Source organism: Rosa rugosa, chromosome 1, assembly GCF_958449725.1.
Source record: "Rosa rugosa chromosome 1, drRosRugo1.1, whole genome shotgun sequence".
Taxonomy (NCBI): domain Eukaryota; kingdom Viridiplantae; phylum Streptophyta; class Magnoliopsida; order Rosales; family Rosaceae; genus Rosa; species Rosa rugosa.
Window position 1 is genome coordinate 47,544,359 of NC_084820.1, and position 24,298 is coordinate 47,568,656.

General features: G+C 38.5%; 1 protein-coding gene and 1 long non-coding RNA gene across 2 annotated transcripts; one reads left to right on the forward strand and one right to left on the reverse strand.

Annotated features, from left to right (window-relative positions):
* The first annotated feature begins 919 nt into the window (after window positions 1–919).
* LOC133739466 (probable 2-oxoglutarate-dependent dioxygenase AOP1) lies at window positions 920–2,797 on the forward strand. The gene is made up of 3 exons (XM_062167249.1): window positions 920–1,358; window positions 1,536–1,857; window positions 2,294–2,797. Exons 1-3 carry the CDS (start codon window positions 982–984, stop codon window positions 2,534–2,536), a joined length of 942 nt encoding a protein of 313 aa, XP_062023233.1. The 5' UTR covers window positions 920–981; the 3' UTR covers window positions 2,537–2,797.
* A 1,945-nt stretch (window positions 2,798–4,742) lies between these two features.
* LOC133739475 (uncharacterized) lies at window positions 4,743–10,915 on the reverse strand. The gene is made up of 3 exons (XR_009860651.1): window positions 10,537–10,915; window positions 5,732–6,588; window positions 4,743–4,874 (listed from the first exon to the last, which is right to left on the reverse strand). It is a non-coding gene; the product is annotated as an uncharacterized LOC133739475 (long non-coding RNA).
* Between the last annotated feature and the right edge of the window lie 13,383 nt (window positions 10,916–24,298).

A 24,298-nucleotide genomic window follows, 5' to 3' on the forward strand; every position in this document is an offset into this window, starting at 1 on the left:
TAGTGTGGTTTGAAGTCTACCATAGATGAGCCTACGAGCATTTAGGATAATGCAGCTTGTTTTGAACAAATGACGCAAGGCTACATCAAAGCGACAACACCAAGCTTAATCAGCAACAACAGACTCTCCTCAAGATCAAAATGAACTAGGTTCGATCTGAGGACAGTGTGGCAGACTTGCTCACTAAGTCATTGCCTAAATTCCACTTTCGAGAAACATGTTGGTAGCATCGTTTACGGAAGTTATCCGAACTCCCATGACCGTAGTCATCAAGGGGAGATGCAGACATCAGGGGGAGATGTCTACATGTATGGTCTCGAAACGTGAAGGGTGTGTTGTGCTCTTTTTCCCCTTCGACCGAGGTTATTTTTGTCCCACTGGGTTTTTGTTACTCGGCAAGGTTTTTAACGTGACAACGAGAGAAACACCGCGTTTGGACAACACAAGGGGGAGTGTTTAATTAAGGATATCTCTATTTGTGTTTGGCCCAAACTCTAGGTTACTTGACCTAGTGGTAATAGGGTTAAATTAGAAGGATCTAGATTCCTATTCAATGTACGATTACTTTCCTTGTACGATTGAGATTCTATGCATTGTAATCCTCTATATAAAGAGGCCCCTATTATCAATGAGAATACACAGCAAATTCCTCTCAATTTCAGTTTCTCTACAACACTTCTAAAATTAATTGAACCTTTGACCAAAAAAATAATTAACGTTCACATCTCGTTCAGGTACATGTGTGACAATAGCCTAATTGTGTAGTTGACTGCTACTCACATACAAAAACAAAGTGACACTACGATTGTGATCGATTTATCATTTTTATGGTTGAATGGGTCTAAATATGTTCTGATGACATCAGTGCAACTATATATCACCTCTCTATATATAAGTTTCATATCAGTGCAATAATTCTCCAACTAAACTAGCGAGCTATATTACAATTAAGAGACAACATTTCTTGTCACTCAGATAATTATGGGGTCACAAACTCAGCCAGCTAAGGTTCCCATTGTAGATTTATCAAAAGAGAACTTGAAGCCTGGTACGGATGCATGGCTCTTGGCAAGCAAGGAAGTCAAGTATGCTCTAGAAGAGTATGGCTGCTTTGAAGCTATTTACAATAAAGTTCCTCTGGAACTTCACAACTCGACTTTTTCTTTGCTCGAAGACCTTTTCAATCTTCCCTTGGAAACTAAGATGCAGAACACCAGTGACAGGCCTTACCACAGCTATTTCGGACAATATTCCTTCCTTCCTCTCTACGAATCCCTGGGTGTCGATAACCCGACGACATTAGAAGGAGCTCAACGCTTCACAAGTATCATGTGGCCTGAAGGAAATGACGAGTTTCGGTTAGTGCATGTGGCTCATGACTCACTCTAAAGCTCTAAATCAAATTTTAATAATCATCAAACTAATGATTTTTCAGTATTTCATTTATTCAAATCCCAGCGTAAGTATGTGAATGTATTCTTGTAAATATATACATATATTCTTATTGTGTAACTATTTAATCTTTGAAAAATCAGTGAAAGTGCTCATTCCTTCTCAAAGCTGGTGGCAGAATTGGATGAAATGGTGACAAAAATGGTGTTTGAGAATTATGGTGTGGAGAGGCTCTATGAGCCTCACATGGCATCAACGACTTACCTTCTTAGATGCTTCAAATATAGAGCGCCTCAGCTGAATGAGACTGATATGGGATTGCATCCTCACAAAGATAAGACCTTCATATCCATACTTCATCAAAATGAGATCAATGGTTTGCAGATAAAAACAAAGGACGGCCAATGGATTGATGTGGAACCATCACCTTCATCTTTTCTAGTCATGGCAGGAGACGCATTCATGGTGGGTCGATCACTTCAGCTTTTTTTAATAAAATTTCATCAAGGAATAAGAGATTTTCATCAATTTTTAACGTTTCGATAAATAATAGTGAACTGATTAGTTTGATCCTGAATTTTAATTTTTAACAATTTAATTAGATGATACATAACCTTAACAGAATTAAAGACTTTAAAGTGAAAGATGGTAAGAATTACATAAAGGAAAAATATAATCTAGCAAGAATTACAAGCAAATAATATTTTCATATCACCGTTCGCATACAATTGTGTCTCTATTTCTTCATGACGTTGTGAGAGTGGTATTCACATTAGAAATGGTGATAAGGAAGGGAAATTCATGTCAAACATTTTCTTCATTTCATTTCATTTTAAATCCCAATTACATGCCTGAATCTCAGTACCGTTTCTCATATCTTTTATTTTCACTTGATATATAGGCATGGAGCAACGACAGGGTACACTCTTGTGATCACCAAGTCATCATGAAAGAGAAGAAAACCAGATACTCCTTGGGATTATTCGCATTTAATAGTGGGATTCTGCAAGTACCTGAAGAGTTAGTCGATGAGAAACACCCCTTACTGTACAGGCCTTTCGATCATCTTGGTTTCCTTCTCTTTAGTAAGACACCAGAAGGAATGAAATCTGAGTGTCCTATCAAAGACTACTGTGGTGTTTGAGATCTCTATTGATCTAGAGGGAGCGTGGTGGCTTTTCAACATTTTCTGGTGTGTGTAATAATATTGTCAATTAAGGTTGTTGGTCGATATCGTATTTTCTCTTTTTGGCTGCTACTGATCGAATAAATAAAGTTAAGGTAAATAGTTTATTAAGTTCTTCAACATGAAGTCTCAAGTATGACAGGCCTGTCTCTTTTGTATGTTGATTTAGATGAAAAAAAATGTTAAAAATAAATAAAAGAATTTTTTTCACTAGCATGATCTGCTTACAATGTTATCAATATGATACCTAAACTTATTTTTTCTTATAAACCATTCAATTTTCGTCACAGAGCTGTTAATTTGATCACGTGCAACGCACATGAGGCACTAAGTGAGGCCAAAAAGATTGATTTACCCTCAATAAAAAAAAATTTTCCTTTCTTTCTTTCTTTCTTTTTCGGCTTCTTCTTCCTCCGTCTCTTACCTTCCTTCTTCCTCTACCACCCAAACCCAGATCCCTCGTTTTTAGTTGCTTCTTCAATTCCCATTAACGTTATGGGATTGTTTGGTTTTGTCTGGTATCAGGATATTTTTGACTAACTTTACTCGTAGTACTTTATCCATCCTCCTCCTTCTTTGCACAACACCAATGTGATCCATGTTTGGTGATGGGACTCAGTAAGGTGGGACAAAGTACAAAACCCAGAAGGCCTAAACATGAAGAACAACACATAAACTATAAGGCTGGTTCAATTAACAAGATTGGTTGTGAAGGTAGGCACCACCAAAGAAATACCAAAAAAAAAAAAATCAACTTTGGCAGAGAAGATTTTTGACGCATACGAAACTGGGCAGAGAATAACTTGGGGCTCTTCATCAACTACACAAAATTCTCAAATTCTGCAAAATTCCAGGATCCTAATCCACATACTTAATTCCCTTTCACCAAAATTGAATGAGAATTGGAGGTGGGAGTGGTCCGTTATCAATTCCAGATAGAGGAACAATTGGACAATTAACAAAGAGAAATTACATAGTGGGAGGAAGAACTATGAGGAAGGTAGAAGATTTCCAAAAAACAAAGAGGAAGGTAGAAGAGCAACAAGCTGGCCTACAGTCGCATGCGCTCACCCCAAGAGGTTGTAGAAGTCCAACTCACTGAAAAACAATCTTTTTATTCTTTAAGGACTAGATCTAATGGGTTTGAAGCGATAACTTAAGCCTTGTTTGATTCACGGAATGGATTTCTTAGGAAAGTTGTTCCTTTGTATTTCCATCAGAAAGGGAAATTAAAATTCCTACTAATGTCTTTGGTAACAGTAAGGAATGGAATCAATAACTAATAGTATAATTGAAGAAAATTGGTATTTATTTTTTTATAGAATTATTTTAGCCATACAAATAGTGTAATAAATGTTAGAAAAGTATAATAAATGCTAGGAAATGAAAAAGGAAAATGGTTCCTTAGGAGAATGGAAGGATTCATTTTCCTTCCTATTTTCCCTTGCAAGAGGAACCATTTTCTTAACCTTGCACTTACCAAACACAGGAAAGTAAGCACTTTCCCTTTCCCGAACTTCAAATCCGTGAAACAAACGAGGCCTTAAGGTTGAATGCAAATCAATCGGAGCAATAATTTATGTGATCTTAAAGATCCATTTACTTCTCCAACAAATTCGCCAAAGGCCATTACAAAAGTAAAAAGTTCCACCCTTGTCCAACTCTAACCCCATTCCCTTAGAAACTACTCTTGGAGAGACTCCTCTGAGCTCTACCGCAGATCACTTGACATTGATATCGATTTGATGAGAATTGGGTGCTATGAAGAACAGGGAGCGAGGAGAAACAACATGGAGGTCTTCATGAATTGCTTGCTCTGGGATAATAAGGGTTGATATCGATTTTTTTGTTCTTTTTGTTCCAGTGTGGATTGAAGAATTTATGAACTGCTTCAGAAATTTCTTATTCATTTTCGTTTGATCTGGGTTTAAGAACTTCGGAAGAAGATTGCTTTAACTTTTATGTATTTTTTTTATTTTAATAAAATTAGTATAAAGGGACAATTTTACCCTTTAAAATTCAGTCACATGCACGGCGCATGCAAATTTTTAACGAACTGTAGACTGGTGGAAGTATCATATTAATATGAAATATAAAGTCCAGGTATCACATTGATAACATTGTAAGTTCGAGTATCATATTGAAAGTCCCCTAAGTGTCCAGACATTGTTAGAGAAAAAAACCCTAAATAAAAAGGGACGTGATGAGCTCGAAATGAGTTCTCAAAATTAACCATGTTGACAGTTGTTAGTATATAGCAAGTAGGGATTGTTCTATCCGGGGATTGAGGGCGCTCCTGTCATTTACACGTCAAGAGAAGAATATTAATTAAAGAAATACAATATTTACGAAAATTACAAAGAATTAAGAGGGGATTTCAAAATTTGTTTTAATTACTAAACTAAGTTAACTAAATAATTACATTGACCAATCAACCAAAAATCAAGGAGAGAGAATGGATGGATGAGATGTATGATGAAGTTAACAACCTTTAACACGAAATCAAGAACACAAATCATAATTCACGAATCAAAACACATACTTGAACGAAATCAATCAAGAACAAACCATGAACGCATGCATAAGTTCTTATTACTTTCCTTAGTTAAATTAACTAGATGAACGCACCATAGTTAACCCTATTAATCATGCAAAGCTAGTGAGTGATCAATTCATCAACAATCCACAATTAACGCAATAAGCACTTAGAAAGTTTGATTGATTTAAGAAAAACACACAAGTTAGAACGCTAATCGAGCATGCAATTCTCTTTGTTGATTTATCTAAGGAATTAATTATAGGTTTTCCACTTTAATTAACAAAACCTAGAACGCTAGCATCTTATTATGGATTCAATCATGCAATTCGAAACCTAAAGTGGCCACTAGAGAAATCGAAAACATGATAGATGGGATTGAAGAACAAAATCAACAAACATTCAAGAACACATATTGAAATCGCAAATTACAAATCTGAAATCCTAAAATAAATTCATGCTTCAAGGTTATTGGAAACTAGACATCAAAAAAAATACTTTAATCTAACAAAAATTCGCAACATCCAAGAAAACCAAAAACATAGAACGCTATTGAATCTGATTTTTAAGTTACAAAGTATCAAAACCGAAAACAAGAGATTAAGGTTCATGGTTACACTTTTAAAGATGCTTCAAGAACGCAAGAAGGTCTTCAAAGGTGGTGGACGGCAAGGAGGATCACGGCAAGGATGGAGGATGGAGGATGAACTTGCTTCATGGCTTCAAAACTTTGAACACTTGGAGAGGCCGAAACTTTGAGAGAGAAAAGGGGAGGATTTGCGATTTTGATTCAGGGTTGAGAGATTTTCTGAATGAGAGAATGTGTGAAGTGGTCGTCTAGCATAGGGGGTTTATATAGGGGGACGGCCAAGCTTCATGATCCTTCTTTTAATTTCCCAAGGAATTAATCTGATAATGCCACACAGTTTCGACCAATCACGTAGCGCCACGTCAACTCTGTTGTGTCATCCAACCAATCAAAAAGCTCCAAAATCAATGAATCCCTAATATATTGTTGCCGAATTTCCCATGATTTAATCTGATTTTATTCACAATTTTCGGCCAAATATCTAGGCATGAACCTAGACAATGTATCCGGACGCATTTTGAACATTTTCTTCCTTAAATCTCTCCATGGCTTTATCCTTAATGTCCTCCCCTTGATTTTCTCTTGATTTTCACATTAATACTGCAGATTTTAATTCTTTAATTTCGGCCAACATATCTTGAGGGAATTGAGGAACGAATCTGGACTTGTTTTGAGCCTTATCTTGTTGCACAATCCCTTGAAACTCTCCCAAGATTTTCTCAACGTAATCTCCTTGATTTTCACATTATCTCCATCATTTCCCATGGCAAAATCAGGTTTAATCTCCCAAAATATCTCCAACGTCATCTTCAAGCCATGTGGTTTCCTAGTGCCTCCAGGTTTCCTAGCCTCATCAGGATTCCTGCGTTTGAAGTTCTTTTCTACCTAAATACAACAAAGTAAGTTAGAAATGACATTGTTAAAGGGATAACTAAGTAAAATGTAGGGAAAATGATACTAAAAACATAGAAAATATTACTCCGGTCAGGACGCACTACCAGCTTTGTCTTTGATAGTCCGACTTCTTCATAAGTTAGACCTCTCCATGAATCTAGGAGCTTAAGAGCATGTTTAACAATGCTAGCCATTTTTTAGTTAAATTTTAGCTGAAATAGCTAGAAAGTCATTTTGGCTAGCCACTTTAGAAATACGTCTGTATCAATGCTCTCTATTTTAGCTAATTTTGAATTTATATTATTTTTAAAATGATGATTAAAGAGTTTAAATGTATTTATAAATTACATAAAATAACTTAAAATGAATGTTTTAAATTATAGAGAGCCTCATCTCGCTCTCTATATTTAGGAGCGAGATAGCTAAAAGTTATAATGGAGAGCCACTTAAGAGTCTGGTGCAGCTGCTAAAATGGATAAAAAGCTAAACATGCACTCCAAAATAGCTAAGGAGCTAAAATAGAGAGTCTGCTAAAGATGCTCTAAGTTTTCTTGCCAAAAAAAAAAAAGATGCTCTAAGTTTACTAATGGACCGTCGTCTGTATTGTGTTACTTTAATTTCCGTACATTCAACTAGTGCAGCAATGTTTGTAACGCCTGCAAGTCCGCATTAGAATGTATCAATTATGTATATGAATGGACTAGGCATGTCTCTGTTGGATAACAACGGAAGCGTAAAATAAGAAAAACTAATTTATGGTAAGGAGATATGATGGATGAATGACACACAATATGGGAGATGTACGTCCAAAAACATGTATAGAGCTCCTAGAGAGAGATATATAGGAGACTCTCAAAATACCTGATAAAGTTACTCTGAATAAATCTTCTACAAAATACTCCTCTACACCTTACTTAACTAGACTAGCCTACTTATATGAGCCTACACTACACAATGCCATAAATAAGACAATTACAATAGACATAAATACTTGACAACTCAAATTCTGTAACTCATGCAACCACCATAACAGTCACAATTATTCAAATCATAAAACTCTCATAATTCTAAATTATTAATGAATTTCAACAGTCTCCAATGAGTAAAAATTTGGAACTTCGAGTTATCTGTTCCAAACATGATAACCTAGGTCCATTAGGGTTTGATCAAGTCCAACAATTATGTGTGTTTCTGCTGTACACAAGGTGTTAGAACTATGTGGAATCAACGATCCGAACAAGATTAGGCGTAACGCTGCATGTCAGCACGTCAAATGAATAGACCGAGCTTGTTGGTCTATGCCGCTCTTATACCTAAGTTAGGGCTATATATGTAATTTTCTAGAATAACAATACTTAATTAAGAGTCTTCACCATTAATGAAGGTGGTTGGGTTCACTAAATACTCAAATAGAATGAGGTTTTCCGGGATGAAATCAGCTGTCCCGATTATTCTATCTCAATTCTGTCCCCTCAACATGATTGGTCCACAGAGATTAAAAAATGGAAATTTTTTAATCTCTGTGGACCAATCATGTTGAGGGGACAGAATTGAGATAGAATAATCGGGACAGCTGATTTCATCCCGAGGTTTTCCTCGTCTTCGATGTGGGATGGATGCTTTCCCAACCAGGAGTTGACTCCTCAGTTCAAGTTGTACTGCTGTTTATGGGATGTCAGTGTTACCTTAGGTACCATAGTGCTGGGTCACAACCCCTGATGCAAGTGTAAGGCCCGGGTGTGCCGGTGTAATGTGGTGATAGTGGAAAGTTCATGTGATAATTCCTCATATTCATGCTGGTGTATACAATGTGCGAGAAAGGTTACTTAATACCATATAATGATAACAGATCACACATCTCGTACGTGAACAGTAGTTAGACTCTCATTCCTTAACAAGTTGAATTAATTAAGCTGCATCTGTGTGCATCATATTAGAAGTTTTCTAATATTAATAGACTTTTGGATTACTAACTAGAACATCTGTGAATAAATTTAGGAACAAAAAGAAATGCCTTATTGGATGGGATCATTAGCTATCAATTTTATTAAACTAAATTTTGATATATCTGTCATTTTTATTGAAAAAGCATCGATCTACAAGTTTTAATCCTAGAGACCATGAGAGTAATGTCATTATGGTGAGGGCTTATCCCATCGGATATGCCTTAGTCCTTCAAATTGAAACAATTGGTTTAATGATGGGGGGCCAACCGTTTAAATATGAGAAATTTTGAAAATGACCAAGTTTGGGTCTTTAAGTCAGTTTTTAACCTTATTTTCCAAAATCATTAAAAAATAACCATAAGGTGAGTGAAAATATCTTAATTATCCCTTACTAAACCTAGGTCTGCAAACTGGATTCAAAGGCTGGCTGGAGGAAATCGAAGGCTGGTTGGGATCGCCGGTTTGGGCGACGGCGATGCTTGTTGCCGGATGCAGGGCTTACCTTTTCCGTTTGATGTCAGGTGGGGATCGTGGTGGCGCGGCCCTCCTATGGTTGGACGGCGAGGGTGAGGCGACGGTGGCCCGGCGCCGGGGGAGGAGAGGTAGGACTGGTGGCGGGGGGATGCAACATCTGTTTTGGGCGGGGTGGGTTGAGAGCGATCCATTTGCTGCAGACTTTGTTTCTTGGGCTGGGATTCTGCCTATGGGCCCAATCTGGGCTAGAGTTTGGGGTTGGGTACACTTTGTGGGCCTTGCCTCAGGTTTTATTTCATTTATATTTGCTAGTTACTTATGTTGCTTATTTTATTTGCGCTTTTTGCGAGTAATAAGTCCCTCACGTTATTGTGAAGGGTTAGTCGGGCTATATGCCTGTGTATGCACTCAAAGTGCCTTGTTTGCTCTAGGAGGGCGGCGAGCTTCTTGCTTCGTTTAATGGTCGTTGCCGCCTAGTGGCAGGGTGAAGCTAAGTGTCGTCGGATTTATCCTCCGGCGGCAACATAGTAGGAAAGCTGTGCTAAAGCGGGTACTTATGCTACGTTGTAATCGTGTTATATATCGAGTTATCTTTCCGTTATGTCACTGTTATGTTAAAGCAAATAGAGTAGCCAATAGAGCACTCTTTGCTAGTTGGTGCTTGTTAGAATACAAGTATTTTGTAGAGATTTCTGATATTATTTTGGGACATACTCTAGTTGCTCATTGTAATCAGGGGTTTAGGCTTAATGTCCCCCCTTGTATTCAACGGTTTCATTAATCAAGGCTTAAGGGCAGCTGCACCAGCCCTTTATTCAAAAAAAAAAATTCATAATCACTCTATCTCTAACATCTCATCGTCTTCTTCTTCTTTTTTCCTTCAGCTTATCTTTATACTTCTGTTGTTATTTTTCATTTTCATTTACTCCCTACTCCATAAGGATAAAACCATCATCCTCAGCTTCTCACCTTCATCATCCAACCAAATGAACTTTTGAGCAAATGAATGAAAGAAAAAGAAATTTATGAGTGAATAATTTTTTTTTATTTAAACGAGCAAACAAATGAACAAACAAAAATTTACAATTGAATGAAGGATAAAAATTACCTCATTCATTCAGTGGGTAACTTTTTTTACTCATTCAATTACAAAATTTTGTTTGTTCTTTTGTTTGCTCGTTCAAATAAAAAAAATTCATTCACTTGTAAATTTCTTTTTCATTCATTCATTCGCTTGAAAATTCATTTGCTTAGATGATGAGGGTGGGGTAGCTGAGGAGGATAGTTTTAATGTATAGGGAGTAAATAAAAATGAAACATAACAAAAGAAGTAGAAATATAAGCTGAAAGGCAAAAAAAGAAAAAGAAAAAAGGATGAGATGTTAAAGACAGATTTGGCTAGCTTCTTCAAAAAGTTGAAAACAGAGTCGAGAGTGGAGAGAAAAAATGGAGGCAATTGTCTGTCCCATAATGGAGAGCACATGGGTAAAATTTGAAATGAAGTGGGTGATAGGGTTACCTTCTCCCTCAGTCGTGGTCGTCTCCTCCGCCTCAGGTTTGTAGATCACGATCTCAACTTTCTGGGCCGCGTTGGCCGCCGTCCCCGCCGTGTCCTTAGTGCCTAATGTTTTAATTTTCTAGATGCCCAATTGATGAAATTTGCTAAGGGCACCCCTCCACCACAGAAGAGTTTCATATCGCCACCACCACCAATCCACATTGCCGTAGAGAGTTCCAGCAACTCATTATAAGAGACTCAACCTCCCAAAATTGATCTGGATGCTTTCCACTACAACCAGTAACATCCCGCAACAGACCCTCACTGCCACCTAGGGAAGAAAGAGAATGCCGATCCCCAACATTCATGAGCCCTTCGCATGCCAATGAGCATTTCCGACGAAAGCCCTGCCACTTGATCCGCCATATGGTTTTGCACGGAATCCGACCCCAACATTCTGGCCTAACCCTAAACTAGAATAGGTGGAATTGACAATCAAGTTAGAGGTCAACCTTCAATCCAGCAACGACCAAGCTGGACCTGAAATCAGGGCTGGCAATTGTCTCATGCCACCATTTTCCGGGGGCTTTGGTGGATTTAATTTTATATATATATTTTTTGTTTGCCACTACAAACATTGAGTAACATGTTGTTGTGGCGGTAGAGCTGTTGGCCAATGTTTGACCCAACCAAGGTTCAGACCTTGTATCCCTCATTTCCTTTTTTTTTTTTCTTCCTTTTCCTTTTCCATATAAAAACAGACAATTAATTCATTTTCTTTTCCTTTTTCATATCAATAACTAATTTATTTCCATCTCTCTATAAAAATTTTGAACAAAATCCTATATATGTTTAAGGAAAAACTGAAATTGGGAGAGAATTGAGTCGTGATTTCATTGATAATAAGGGCCTCTTTATATAGAGGATTACAAGCTTAGAGATAGAGTTGTACATGGAAACATAATCGTACATTGATTGGATATCTCCTAAGATTCTCCGAGAATATCTCTAATATAAACCCTATTTCAACTAGAGCAAGTAATCTCGAGTTTGGGCCAGACACATATTCTGGATTTACTTGAACACTCCCCTTTGTGTCGCCCAAACGTGGTGCTCCTCTCGTTGCCTCATTAAAAACCTTGCCGAGTAACAAAAACCCTGTGGGACAAAAATAACCTCGGTCGAAGGGGAAAAAGAGCACAACACACCCTTCACGTTTCGAGACCATACATGTAGACATCTCCCCCTGATGTCTGCATCTCCCCATGATGACAACGGTCACGGGAGTTCGGATAACTTCCGCAAACGATGATGCCAACATGTTGTGGAATTTAGGCAATGACTTAGTGAGCAAGCCTGCCGTACTGTCCTCAGATTGAACCTAGTTCACTTTGATCTTGAGGAGAGTTTGTTGTTGCTGATTATCCTTGGTGATGTCGCTTTTGATGTAGCCTTACTTCATTTGTTCAAAACAAGCAGCATTATCCTATATGCTCATAGGCTCATCTGTGGTAAACTTCAAACCACAATTGTTCGAACATGCGTAATTATGGATCCAATCCATATACATTCACGAACCACTTTGTGAAGAGCAATAATCTCAGCATTGTTCGAAGATATAGCGACTAGGGTCTATTTCTGTAGACCTCCAAGATATCACGGTCTTTACCCATGGTGAACACTTAACCAGTTTGGGAATGACATTTGTGTGGGTCAGAGAGATACCCAGCATCCGCAAAATCTTCCAAAACGCTAACTTCGTTTTGGGATGGGGATAGAGGGCGCAGGCTAGTGTTGGCAGCGTTCCTGGTGTGTGATGGGTCCGAATCCATCATCTCTCTGTAGGGATAAAACAAGCCCATATCAGTCGTACATCTCTAGTATCGAAAGATATCTTTTACCCCAATCCAATGGCGTCGCGTTGAAGTAGATAGGGCTGTCAATTCCGACACGACCCGATAACACGACTCGAAACCCGCACGAAATAAAGTGGGTTGAACCCGCACGATTAAAAAGCGGGTCAGCCGTGGGTCAACCCGCCATGACCCATTTAATAAATGGGTCGGCCACGGGTCAACCCGCCAACACGAAGTGAACTCGTATAACCCGATTATATTATACTTCTTCTTGAAATTTTGGACGTTGGGAGTATTTGATCATAGGATTAGACAATTTGAAATATTTTGCTTTATAATTATTGGATTTAATTATTTATGAATATATATAAATATTTATATTCTTCATCTTGTAGAGTTTTTAGTGAATTCAATCAATTTATGCATTTTTTTAGTTAAATGGGTCGCATTGTTAATTAACCCTTAAATGGGTCATTTTGTCTAACACGACACGACCTATTTGTTAAATGGATTAAGCGGGTTGGAAACGGGTAACCCGTTTAATAAATAGGTTGGGTTTGGGTTTAGATTTTTGACACGATTATTAAATGGGTTGGGTTTGGGTTTGTATCTTGCGACACGACAAATACCTTGACCCGACACGAACCCAACCCGACACGACCCATTGACAGCTCTAGGCGTAGAGCTATACCTTAGCTAATAAGTTCATGGCAAATGAGATGTCCGGTCTTGTGCATTGAGCTAAGTACAATAATGCGCCTATTGTACTTAACTAGGGCATTTCTGCCCCTAGCACATCTTCGTCATCATCCTTCGAACGAACAGGATCCTTTTCAGGATCAAGACTACGGACGATCATGGGAGTGCTTGAAGGCTTGACCTTGTCAAAATGCCTAAGAATCTATCAACACGATGCTCAAGTTCCAAACTGAGACATAATCATGTTCTCCCATAATCCTTCATCTCAAAATCGGATTTCAAGTGTTCAGCGGTTTTGCTTAACTCTTTAAGGGCTTCCAATGAAGATCATGTCCAACATGAACCGTGATAGAATCCGAAACTTATTATGGAAACGCGCGGGCATATCCCTTCCTAATCAAGTAGTCACTTTAGTGAGCGTTTCAACCTCATTGTAAATAGCGCTCCGTGGTCTAGAGCCACTTGACTTGGGTAAATGAAGCTTACCATGAACCTTCATGTATATTCCATATCTACATCCCCATATAGATACGTAGTGACCACATTTGTAAGCTGCATGTTCAGTTATTCGGAAACTACCAAACTGACAAGGTAGTGGAGTGCAATGACATCTATTACGAGAGAATATGTCTCATCGTAGTCAATTGCAGGGCATTTTGTGAGAAGCCTTGCGCCATAAGGGGAGATTACCATCTCTTTTTCTCATCACGCTTTCTAACGAAGACCCATTAGTCAATAGGTTTTATGTTAGGAGGTGTTGGCATCGCTGGCTCAAAAACCTTCCTCGTCGTTAGAGAATCCAACTTTACCTGGATCGCATATTTACATTTAGGCCAAATCTTTCTACGTTGGCATTCATTCATCAACGGAGCGTGGTTCGATATCATCGGACTCAACAAACTCATGCGCAACTGCATCATCAATTATGATGGAGTTTCTATCCCACGTCTCATGTACACTAGTGTAATTTTCAAAAAGCTCTATATTCTCAGGAATAGGTTCTGACGTTGAGGCGTCCCCCAACGATAACCATAACCCGGAAGATACTCATGAGATGGATTTTGAGTGTCAATGATCAAAGGATTGGAGTGTCCCATGCATCCTAGCTGGAGCCATGGCCTATAACGCCAAAGTGCCACTCTCTTTGGCATTGGTGCCATGCCTACCTCCGTGTAGGGTGGCGCTACGTCCTCTTGTAGGGACGTCCTTCCTTTCAGGCATGTTTGCAGCGTATTTGTGTGATCTCGTCACTTTAACGGGGATCGAGATGAGACATAGTGGGGACAGGCCACGACAATTCCTATCGTTCCTGCTGAACATCCGTGTTCTTATCTCCCCCTAACAACGGGAAAACTGTCTCATCAAAGTGACAACTGGCAAATCTAGCGGTAAGGAGATCGCCTTGCAAGGGAATTAAGTGGCGGACGATTGTTGGAGTCTCAAATCCAACGTAGTTGCCCATTCGTCTATACGGACCCATCATAGAGCGCTGTGGCGGCGCAATTGGCACATAAATGGCACACTCAAATATGCATAAGTACGATATTTGTACCCAGTCACTAGCTGTAACGCAGAGGTAGATTGAGTGGCAGTGGGTCGTAGATGAATTATCATAGCTGCATGCGATATTGCATCACCCCAAGCGGATATAAGGAGATTGGTGCGCATTACCAATGTCCGGACTACCATCATAGACATTTCAGCGAGACCATTTGGGTGTGTTCATGGGAATGTGATGTCCAACATCAGTCCCAATGCAATAACTATCGAAAGTCTTCGATGTAAACTCTCTAGCATCGTCAAGTCCAATTGATGGAATAGGATGATCCGAGGAGTGAGCCCGTTATCATATGATATTTGCTAGGAGTGCAGCATAAGCATCATTACAAGTGGACAATGGCACAACACGTGACCAGCATGTTTGCGTGTCAACCAACATCATGAGATATTTGAACGTCCGCAAGTTGGTTGAACTAGTCCACAGAATCCCGACAAATTCTATGTAAGAACAGAATGAGTATTTTCATATCCTTTTCATATGACGGTCTCAGTCCTGACTTCCCTAAGGAACGGGCTTTGTAAAACGAGCGAGAGGCCTTAGAATCAACCAATGAGGATTTCGGTTGGGGCTAAGCGTCTGAAACGCTATTTGAAGAGAAGTTGGTGATTGAAGCATCACCTGGGGCGCCATCACCATGGTGGACGCCATCCATGGCTTCATGGATAGGGACTGTGCCAGCCCTAAGCCGGTGGTGGACGGAGACGGTGCCCTAGGCAGCAGCGTCGGTCACACTTAGTCCAGAATCAACTTTTGATTCATGCTTCGTTTCGCTCGAAAGAAAGGATGTCCATGTGAAGTCTTTAGTAGACGGATCATCATATCATGACTAGGATGACATATCCTGTCGTGACAAAGCCAATATGTGTCTAAATCCAAGAGATCTTCTCTCATAACTTCGTTGGATTTAATAGCTCGAATAGTGACATAGAGTCCACTAAAGAGACACATAAACTTCTCTAAGATGAGCCTTTGCTCGCAATCGTTAGAGGCATTGCAAAGGAACTCATTTTCGTTCTCTACATGCGTTTTCGCATGGAATCCGTTGGCTATTCATAGGGTACGATTTTCCCTAAGGATTTAATGCGAAGTGCTTCTGAGTTGTAGTCAAGAACTGACTTGAAATCACAGAAGCGGAGGCTATGCCATCTCACTTCTAGGTCTGGAAGCAGGGAGTCACGGACATTGCCAAATCTTTCTTCGAGTGAGACCCATAGCCTTTTGGGGTCTTCTTCATTCATACACTCGTCCTAGAGCGAATCATCCATATGACGAGTCATTAGGATGATGGCTTTCCCCTTATTTGCCTCTAAGGCTGCTCTATTTGCTTCCAAAGCTTGAGCTTGCTCAACAGTTAGCACGTCCTGGTTAGCCTCGAGAATCGTATCTAGGATTCCATCGGCCTTAAGATGTTGGCGGACATCACGAACCCACCTGTGATATTCAAAGCCAGTTGTTCCCAATTGAGCAAAGTCCAATTTGTTCACGTTACTCATCCTGAAAGAGAACAAGAATTTAGGGTTAGTTTCGGAGCGAAAAAGGCTACCACGAAAACAAATAAAATTTTCTGAGCGTAGTCGCTTCCAAGAAATTTGATTCCAAGAGGGGTTGGATTAGATCGAAACAATGATGTTTTCGGTCGATCGTTTTAGCTCAACAAACTCTAAGTTTGGAGGACTCTACAAGCTCCAAGCTTGGAGTGAGCACGAACACCCATAGTTCGTCTTAATTTGGTCTCCCCTATGATAAAGAAAGGGGGGTAGAACAAGGGAGGTTGCAAGTCCCCGAAAAAGAAGAGAAATTAAATGTAAAAACTCTAAAAAACGGGAACTTTTAGAAAAAAAATACCTCGAAATAGGTCGCCGGAAATTTGGCAGGAAAAAGTCGCCTGAAAAGTGGTCGGAAAGCCACCAGAAAAGTGGTTGACCGGCGTTGACCGGAGGGTTGACTGGCGTTGACCGAAGGCTAACGTGTCAGGATGAGGTGGTGCTGTCGCTGATGTGGTTGTGATGCTGACGTGGCAGCGACTGTGGGTCAGTGGGCCGAGTTGACTTTGGGCTTGTTCCTTTCTTCTTCTGGGCTGGGCCTTCCTTTCTTCTCTCTTTCTTCTTCTTTTCTTCTTTTCTTCTTCTTTCTTTTCTGCCGGTTCAAGGTGCAGCCAGAACTTTTGGCCGGTTCGGGGACTAAGTGGCTGGTTCTGGGAAAAAAAAATTCTGGTTCCCTGATTGTGGGATCGAGACGCTGCTTCTATAAAAATTTGGTAGCAATTGAAAGTCTGGAAGGTGGTGAACCGGTGAAATATTTGCTGCGGGTGGTTTGGAGCTTCCGGTGGCCGGTTCGATAGGTTTCCGGCCGGTTCTTGGGGTGGCGCCGCCGATTCTGGACTCCTGGGATGGAGGGCTTCAAGGTGGGCGGCCGGGGCCGAAAGGGTTTCAAGGTTTTGTATTCGGATTTAAGGTTTTGGCTATTTGTTTCAGGGTTAGTGCTTCGTGCTGATAACGTGTTTAAGGAAAAACTGAAATTGGGAGAGAATTGAGTCGTGATTTCATTGATAATAGGGGCCTCTTTATATAGAGGATTACAAACATAGAGATAGAGTTGTACATGGAAACATAATCGTACATTGATTGGATATCTTCTAAGATTCTCCGAGAATATCTCTAATATAAACCCTATTTCAACTAGAGCAAGTAATCTCGAGTTTGGGCCAGACACATATTCTGGATTTACTTAAACAATATATTAATTATGTTTGAACTATTTTTGTATTTCAGAAATTTGGAAAAAACTCACAAACAGTACCTGAACTTCAAGCCACTAATAACTTTCGTACCTCAAGTTCAAAAAATATCAGATTGGTACCTGAACTTCTGACCCTGACCCAATATTAGTATCTGGGAACAGTAAAATCGTTAACGGAGTTAATTTTTAAAGGGTAAATCTGTCATCTCACTGTTCATCATCTCCAAAACTCTCCCCTCTCTCTGTGCAAACCCAGATTTTTCATTATCTTCTTCATACCTCACACACACAAACCCAAATCGACCAAAGGAGAGGTGAGAGGTGAGAGGAGTTGGTGGTGGATGGGACGGTGGCTATTGAAGAAGTAAAAGGTTGGTTGATAGTGGTGATGAGGTATGAAGAAGAAGAAGAAGAAGAAGAAATTTGGTATTGCAGAGAGAGGGGAGAGTTTTGGAGATGATGAACAGTGAAATGACAGATTTACCCTTCAAAAATTAACCCCGTTAACGATTTTACTGTTTCCAAGTACTGATATTGGGTCGGGGTCAGAAGTTCAGGTACCAATCTGATATTTTTTGAACTTAAGGCACGAAAGTTATTAGTGGCCGATAGGTCAAGTATTGTTTGTGAGATTTTCCCCAGAAATTTATGTACAAATAAAAATCAATATTTTTTTTTTTATGATATTAATTCTACGCAAGAATTTGTACTGTTTTATATCTGGAAGGCCACATTATATTTATTCCCCTCAGGCTGTGAGAATCTCAAGACCGGCCGTGCCTGAAATCCACAACCGCACACTTGACAGCACCAATGGAGCAAAACCACTCTCCTCATCTGCAGCCAGAGGGAATGTGCCCCCAGTAAACCAAATTGGAAGCAACCTCGAAGATACCACACCACTGCCATCACCAAGTGCAGCACACATAAAAAGGCAAAGCAAGTCAAGGCCAGTCATCCGGTTTGGAAGTTTGGGAGTTTTGTTGAAGATGGGAGGCCAACAATAAGCTGTAGCAGAGTGGCTAGGTCATAGCGTGTGTAGTGTATGATTGATAATCAAGATGTATCCTTTAACAATAAGTTAATTTACGTGAAAGCAACTTCAACATATTGTTGATCCGACAAGATGAGTAATCTGTAATTTCGAGTTGTATTTTGAAACGGCTGCCAAAATACATTTTTAATTAGCTAATTTAACTAAACGATGTTAGATTTTCTTGAGCATTTTTAGCACACTCTTTATTTTAAGGATTAAATACTTGTTACTCCCTGTACTTTGCTCCAGAAAACAGTTCAGTCCCTCACCTTTTAAATTAAACAATTTAGTCCTTATTCTCTCTAATTCTCACACAATATGTCCAAAATGACCTAAAATGACTATTATACCCCTTACTTCCTCTTTTTATTTTTATTTTTATGTTTTTCTCCCCTTTTTTATATTCTCTCTCTCTCTCTCCCCCCCCCCCCCCCTCTCTCTCTCCTGAAAACAAAATCCCTAAAATTCAATTCCACTCTGACGTCTTCTCTCTCATCTCTGGCCTAATCTAACCTCTCCATTTCACCTCTCTCCACTCCGTCACCGAAAAACTCCAAACCTAAAATGGCGAGGCAACCCACATCAGATCGAAGCCCAGACCGAGTCTCCACTGACCCAGATACCTGTGATGTAGATCGGGCCATTTCTCCGTCCTCCAGCCACGAATCGGCGGCGAACTAGTGGCGTTAGCTGTGTCTTGACGTCTTCGTCCTCCCTGTGTTCTCTTTTTCTTCATACAAGTTCCGGTGAGAGAGAATCAAAGCCCAAAATATTTCTGGGTTCGCAGATGGGTTTTCCTATTTCGGTCAAATCGTAGAGGCTTACCGATGTCGAAGCTTCCTCTCGGGGGGGGGGGGGGGGGGGGGGTTAAGCGCCAGTGGCGACGCGTGCAGCGTCGTCTAGCTTCGGTGGCTAGTGAGAATTCAAAGGTAGGATGGCTAATGTTTGCTGGGTCGAGTGATGGTGGCAACAACGAGGCGGTGACCGGAAGTCGAAGAAAACTGAAGAGCAGAGGCGTCGAAGATTTGAGGCGAGCTTGTGGAGGTTGGGTTCTATGCCATGCATCGATGGGCTTGAGTCACCGTCGACCTGTCTTTCATTTGGTGGTGGCGGCCGGAAGCCGCACTTTCCGGTGTAGATCCTTTTTTCTTTTTCCCTGATCTTCAATCCTGGGTTGCCAGTCGAGTTGGGGAGGTTAGGGTGGAGCCAACTTCAGGAGCAGCTTGTCGAGAGAGAAAGAGAGTAAATAAAAAAGGGATTAAAAAAAAAGAGAGAAAAATTAAAAAAAGAAAAGAAAAATAATATAAAAAAGGAAGTGAGGGGTATAATAGTCATTTTAGACCTGTTGTGGACTTGTTATGTGAGAATTAGAAAGAATAAAGACTATTCAATTTAATTTAAAAGGCGAGGGACGAAACTGTTTTTCAGGGAAAAGTTTGAGGAGTAACAAGTATTTAATCCTTATTTTAACTTTTTAGCTATTTTAGAAAACATGCATGTTTAGCTTTTTGATTATTTTGGCAACTCTACTAGCCTAATAAAAGGAGATTGGACAGTGGGAGGTGGAGAGGGTTCTCCACTTAGAAAGGAGACAGCCACCAATCGCCACGGTTGAAAGAGCGAGCACAAGCGGCTAGATTTCAGAAGCCGAAGTATTATTAAATAAGGTCTTGATACAATCGGTAGAAAGTTACCGACTCATAAGTTATATTTTCTTTTGTCACTTTTAATGTGGATATCAACTCTCCAACAAAGAAAAGAAGTTAAAAATAAGGGCTAAATTCAATTTACTACCTTGTATATTAGAGTGAAAATTAGTTACGTCCCTGCATTTCTAATTTTATCATAACCTTCTCTATATTCACCAATTTAATTAGTTTAATCCAAACCGTCAATTTTAACATCTAAGTGATAAGGTTGATTAAGGTGGAGTCCGTTCTTTTGACAGCGTGGTGATGACCATCAACCTTCCTTTTAAAAAATTTACGGTTGGCCAATTGATCTACCCGTTGTTGTGTAATAGGTAATTACGTATGAAGGAAAAGGAATAATATTGGATTTTGATTAGGAAGCAAGAAGCCAAATGACATTTTTGTTATCCTTGTCTTTGGTACGTTTCTTCGTGAAATGTTCTAATATTCAAATGGGAAAATAGTTCATATAGTACCTGACGTTTCAACCATTCTAAACTTTCGTACTTCAAGTTTGAAAAACTTCAAAACAGTACGTGAGATTCTAACGCCGACTGAAGATCGATACCTGGAGTCGTTAGCTCCGTTACGGAGGATGCCAACTGGCATATCTTGATCGTAAAATGACCAATGTACCCTTCTTTTCTTTTTTGAATATAATAAAAAAAAATAGCAAAAGAATTTTTTTCTTTTCTACAGGAATGCAAAGGAAGAATTTTGATCATCACCTCATCTTGCTTCTCAGTTCTTCTTTCTTACCCAAAATGGAACAGAATTTTGACTATCGTTGAAATTGGTACATGAAGGCACCTAGAGATGAAAGTATGCCTGAAAAGAATCACAAAACCACAACCCTTTCAACTTCACAATCACCATTCACAAAAACCATCACCAATTGATATATGCATCCAAAACCTAGAACCCGGTAGTGTCTTCAACTTTCGGTGACCCTTTTCGGAGTCACCCAACCATCTCGGTCCAAAGAGCAACCCAGCACACAATCTGAGTTTGTTGCCATGATGAAAAAAAGAATTCAACTAACTTATGAATGCATTTCTTCTTGACAATGCCAACAATGTCAATGACTTCCCAACAAGTAACACAGTTGTTTTATCCCCTGATCATCTAAAGGTTGGGATTCTGTACCTACAAGGCTACGGCCTCTACTATGTTTTGTCATTTTGCTTGTTGAAAGTCATGTTAGAATCATTATGGACTTGTCACACATTAACATGAAGTAAATTGATAATTAGCTTAATGTCAAAACTAGTTCAACATGGACACAAACTATAAACCAATAATTGTAGTTTAATGAAAGAGTGTATCAATTCATTAAGGTTAATAATCCAATTCTTAGTCTGCAAGAAGACAACAATGAAGTGTTACATTAAGGGTCTAACTAGGAAATCTAATCCGATATGAACTGCTTTAATGGGAAACTTCTTGAGGTTTTAGTCTCCTATATATATGGATGAATTGGTCCATGTTGCGACCATGATTATTGCATTAATTCTGTCCATTGAGAAGCAAGTTGGTAAGCAACAGAAGGCCATATTCAGTGATCGAGTTTTGTAGCTGCAGAAGATGGAATCCATGCCAGTGATTGCTGAAGGTAAGCCTTGATCCTTTTGTGATTGTTGTCGAGTTAATGTGCATATGATTGTGAGCATGAATATATGGTTTTACAAGTCAGTTTAGTAATACATAGTTTGAGCTTTCTTTGTTGTGATATCCCTGCCAAAATTTTCATCAAAAGATCCAAACATTTTCATCAAACAATGGCTCATCAAGAAATTTAACATTGATTATCATGTTGGGCTTCACATATTGCTGTCAGAAGCAACATTTTTATCTACTTACCAGTGAAAGAACCCAATCATATCCTAAACTATGAGAGCAATCTTGCTTTGTTCGCTAATCTTCCTGGTTTAGAGATTGGGAACCAAAAATTAAAGTTTGAGAAACACATGGAAAATTAAAATGAAGAGTACATCAGTGAATACAAATATCCACAAGGAGAAAACACTCCAGTCAGTTCAAAGTGAACAAATTTATAAAATTTCAGAGGGGAGGATTCCGGGAGTGGGTGACGCCATTAGGGGTGAGATTAGAGAGAAGATTGGAGTTTGTGTGATGATGAGAGAAAGTTTGAAAATTGGGGTTTTAGAAAGGGAAAGATTACATATTTATGCCATATAATTGAGAGCTTAGAGCATAGTTGAGACTAAACCAATTGGTCAATGCTGGGGAGATTCAGAATAGAGAGAGCGAGAGAGAGAATAGTAGTAAGGTGAAATAAATATTAAAAAAATAGAAAAAAGATGCTCAGATAAAAAAAAATTGGATTAAGACATGAAAAGACAAAAATACCCTTCAAAATATGTGAGTTGGCCTCCTCTGTAACGGAGCTAACAGCTCCAAGTATCGATCTTGGGTTGGGGCTAGAACCTCAGGTACCGTTCTGAAGTTTTTCAAACTTGAGGTTCGAAAGTTTAGAATAGCTGAAACGTCAGATACTATAAGGACCATTTTCCCTATTCAAATAAACAAAGTACATATATATGTCATAAATCGTTGATATTAATTTAGTGACTTCTCGTACGAATTCCTCTCAAATTATAATTTATAAGGCCTATATTTTAAGCAGGCATGTATGGCATTTGAGAATTATATATTTTAGATGGTTAACAAAGCTCCAACTTCATGTGTCATGCATGGACCATCAATATTAATACTTGAAATGGTCTTAATCAGAGAAGATCTTCTCTTAATTAAGAGTTTAGATATTGTTTTTTTTTCCATTCCAATTAAAAAAGGAATGGTCCCTTAATAGATAACTTAAAACTTTGGCAATTGCAGAAAAATGTGTTACATGATTGGTAGTAGTACCTACCTGCTACCATCTAGAAAATTTGTACGCATCCCCGATGCTTTTATATTGATTAAGTACTACCAGGAACAGATTATGGAGAAGCACTTATCTACCACGACTCACGAGAATAAAATTTAAGATTAATTACAGTTTACCCCCCTAAGGTTTGGGGGTGTCATCATTTCACCCCCAAACTCTCAATTTCACTTTTTTACCCCCTGAACTTTCCAATTTCAATCAGTCGTGTCCAATTTCTCCTATTCCGTCCAAATTGGACTTTAACTATGACTTTTAAGGGGTAAAATGGTCATTTCAAGACAAAAAAATAAAAATAAATTCGTTTTTTTTTTTTTTTTCTTCTGTTTTTTCGTTTTTTTTTTTTTTGTCTTCAACCTATACAGCACAAGTTATAATAGGTTTATAAAAATAAAAAAATACTCTAGGTGGTTAAAAGCCGCTCGCTGGTCTACGATATTTGTGATATATCTCCGATAAAGTGAAGAATTTTAGGATATATCCCTAATAAAGTGAAGAAATATCTGTAAAAAATAATTTTACACTTTATCTGTAAATAAATATCTGTCAAAAATGATTTTACACACTCGCTGGTCTACGATATTTGTGATATATCTCTGATAAAGTGAAGAATTTTAGGATATATCCCCAATAAAGTGAAGAAATATCTATAAAAAATAATTTTACACTTTATCTGTAAATAAATATCTGTAAAAATGATTTTAAACAGATATTTCTTCACTTTATTGGGGATATACAAATATTTACAGATAAAGTGTAAAATCATTTTTTACAGATATTTCTTCACTTTATTGGGGATATATCCTAAAATTCTTCACTTTATTGGAGATATATTTCAAATATCGTAGACCAAAAATGATTTTACACAAATATTTCTTCACTTTATTGGGGATATACAGATATTTATTTACAGATAAAGTGTAAAATTATTTTTTACAGATATTTCTTCACTTTATTGGGGATATATCCTAAAATTCTTTACTTTATCGGAGATATATAACAAATATCGTAGACTAGCGAGCGGTTTTTAACCACCTAGAGTATTTTTTTTATTTTTATAAACCTATTATAACTTGTGGTGTATAGGTTGAAGACAAAATAAAGTTAAAAAAAAAAAAAAAAAAAAAAAAAAAAAAACGAAGAAACATAAAAAAATAATAATAATAATAAAAAACGAAAAAACAGAAAAAAAACAAAAAAAAAACTAATTATTTTATTTTATTTTTTTTGTCTTGAAATGACCATTTTACCCCTCAAAAGTCAGAGTTAAAATCCAATTTGGACGGAATAGGA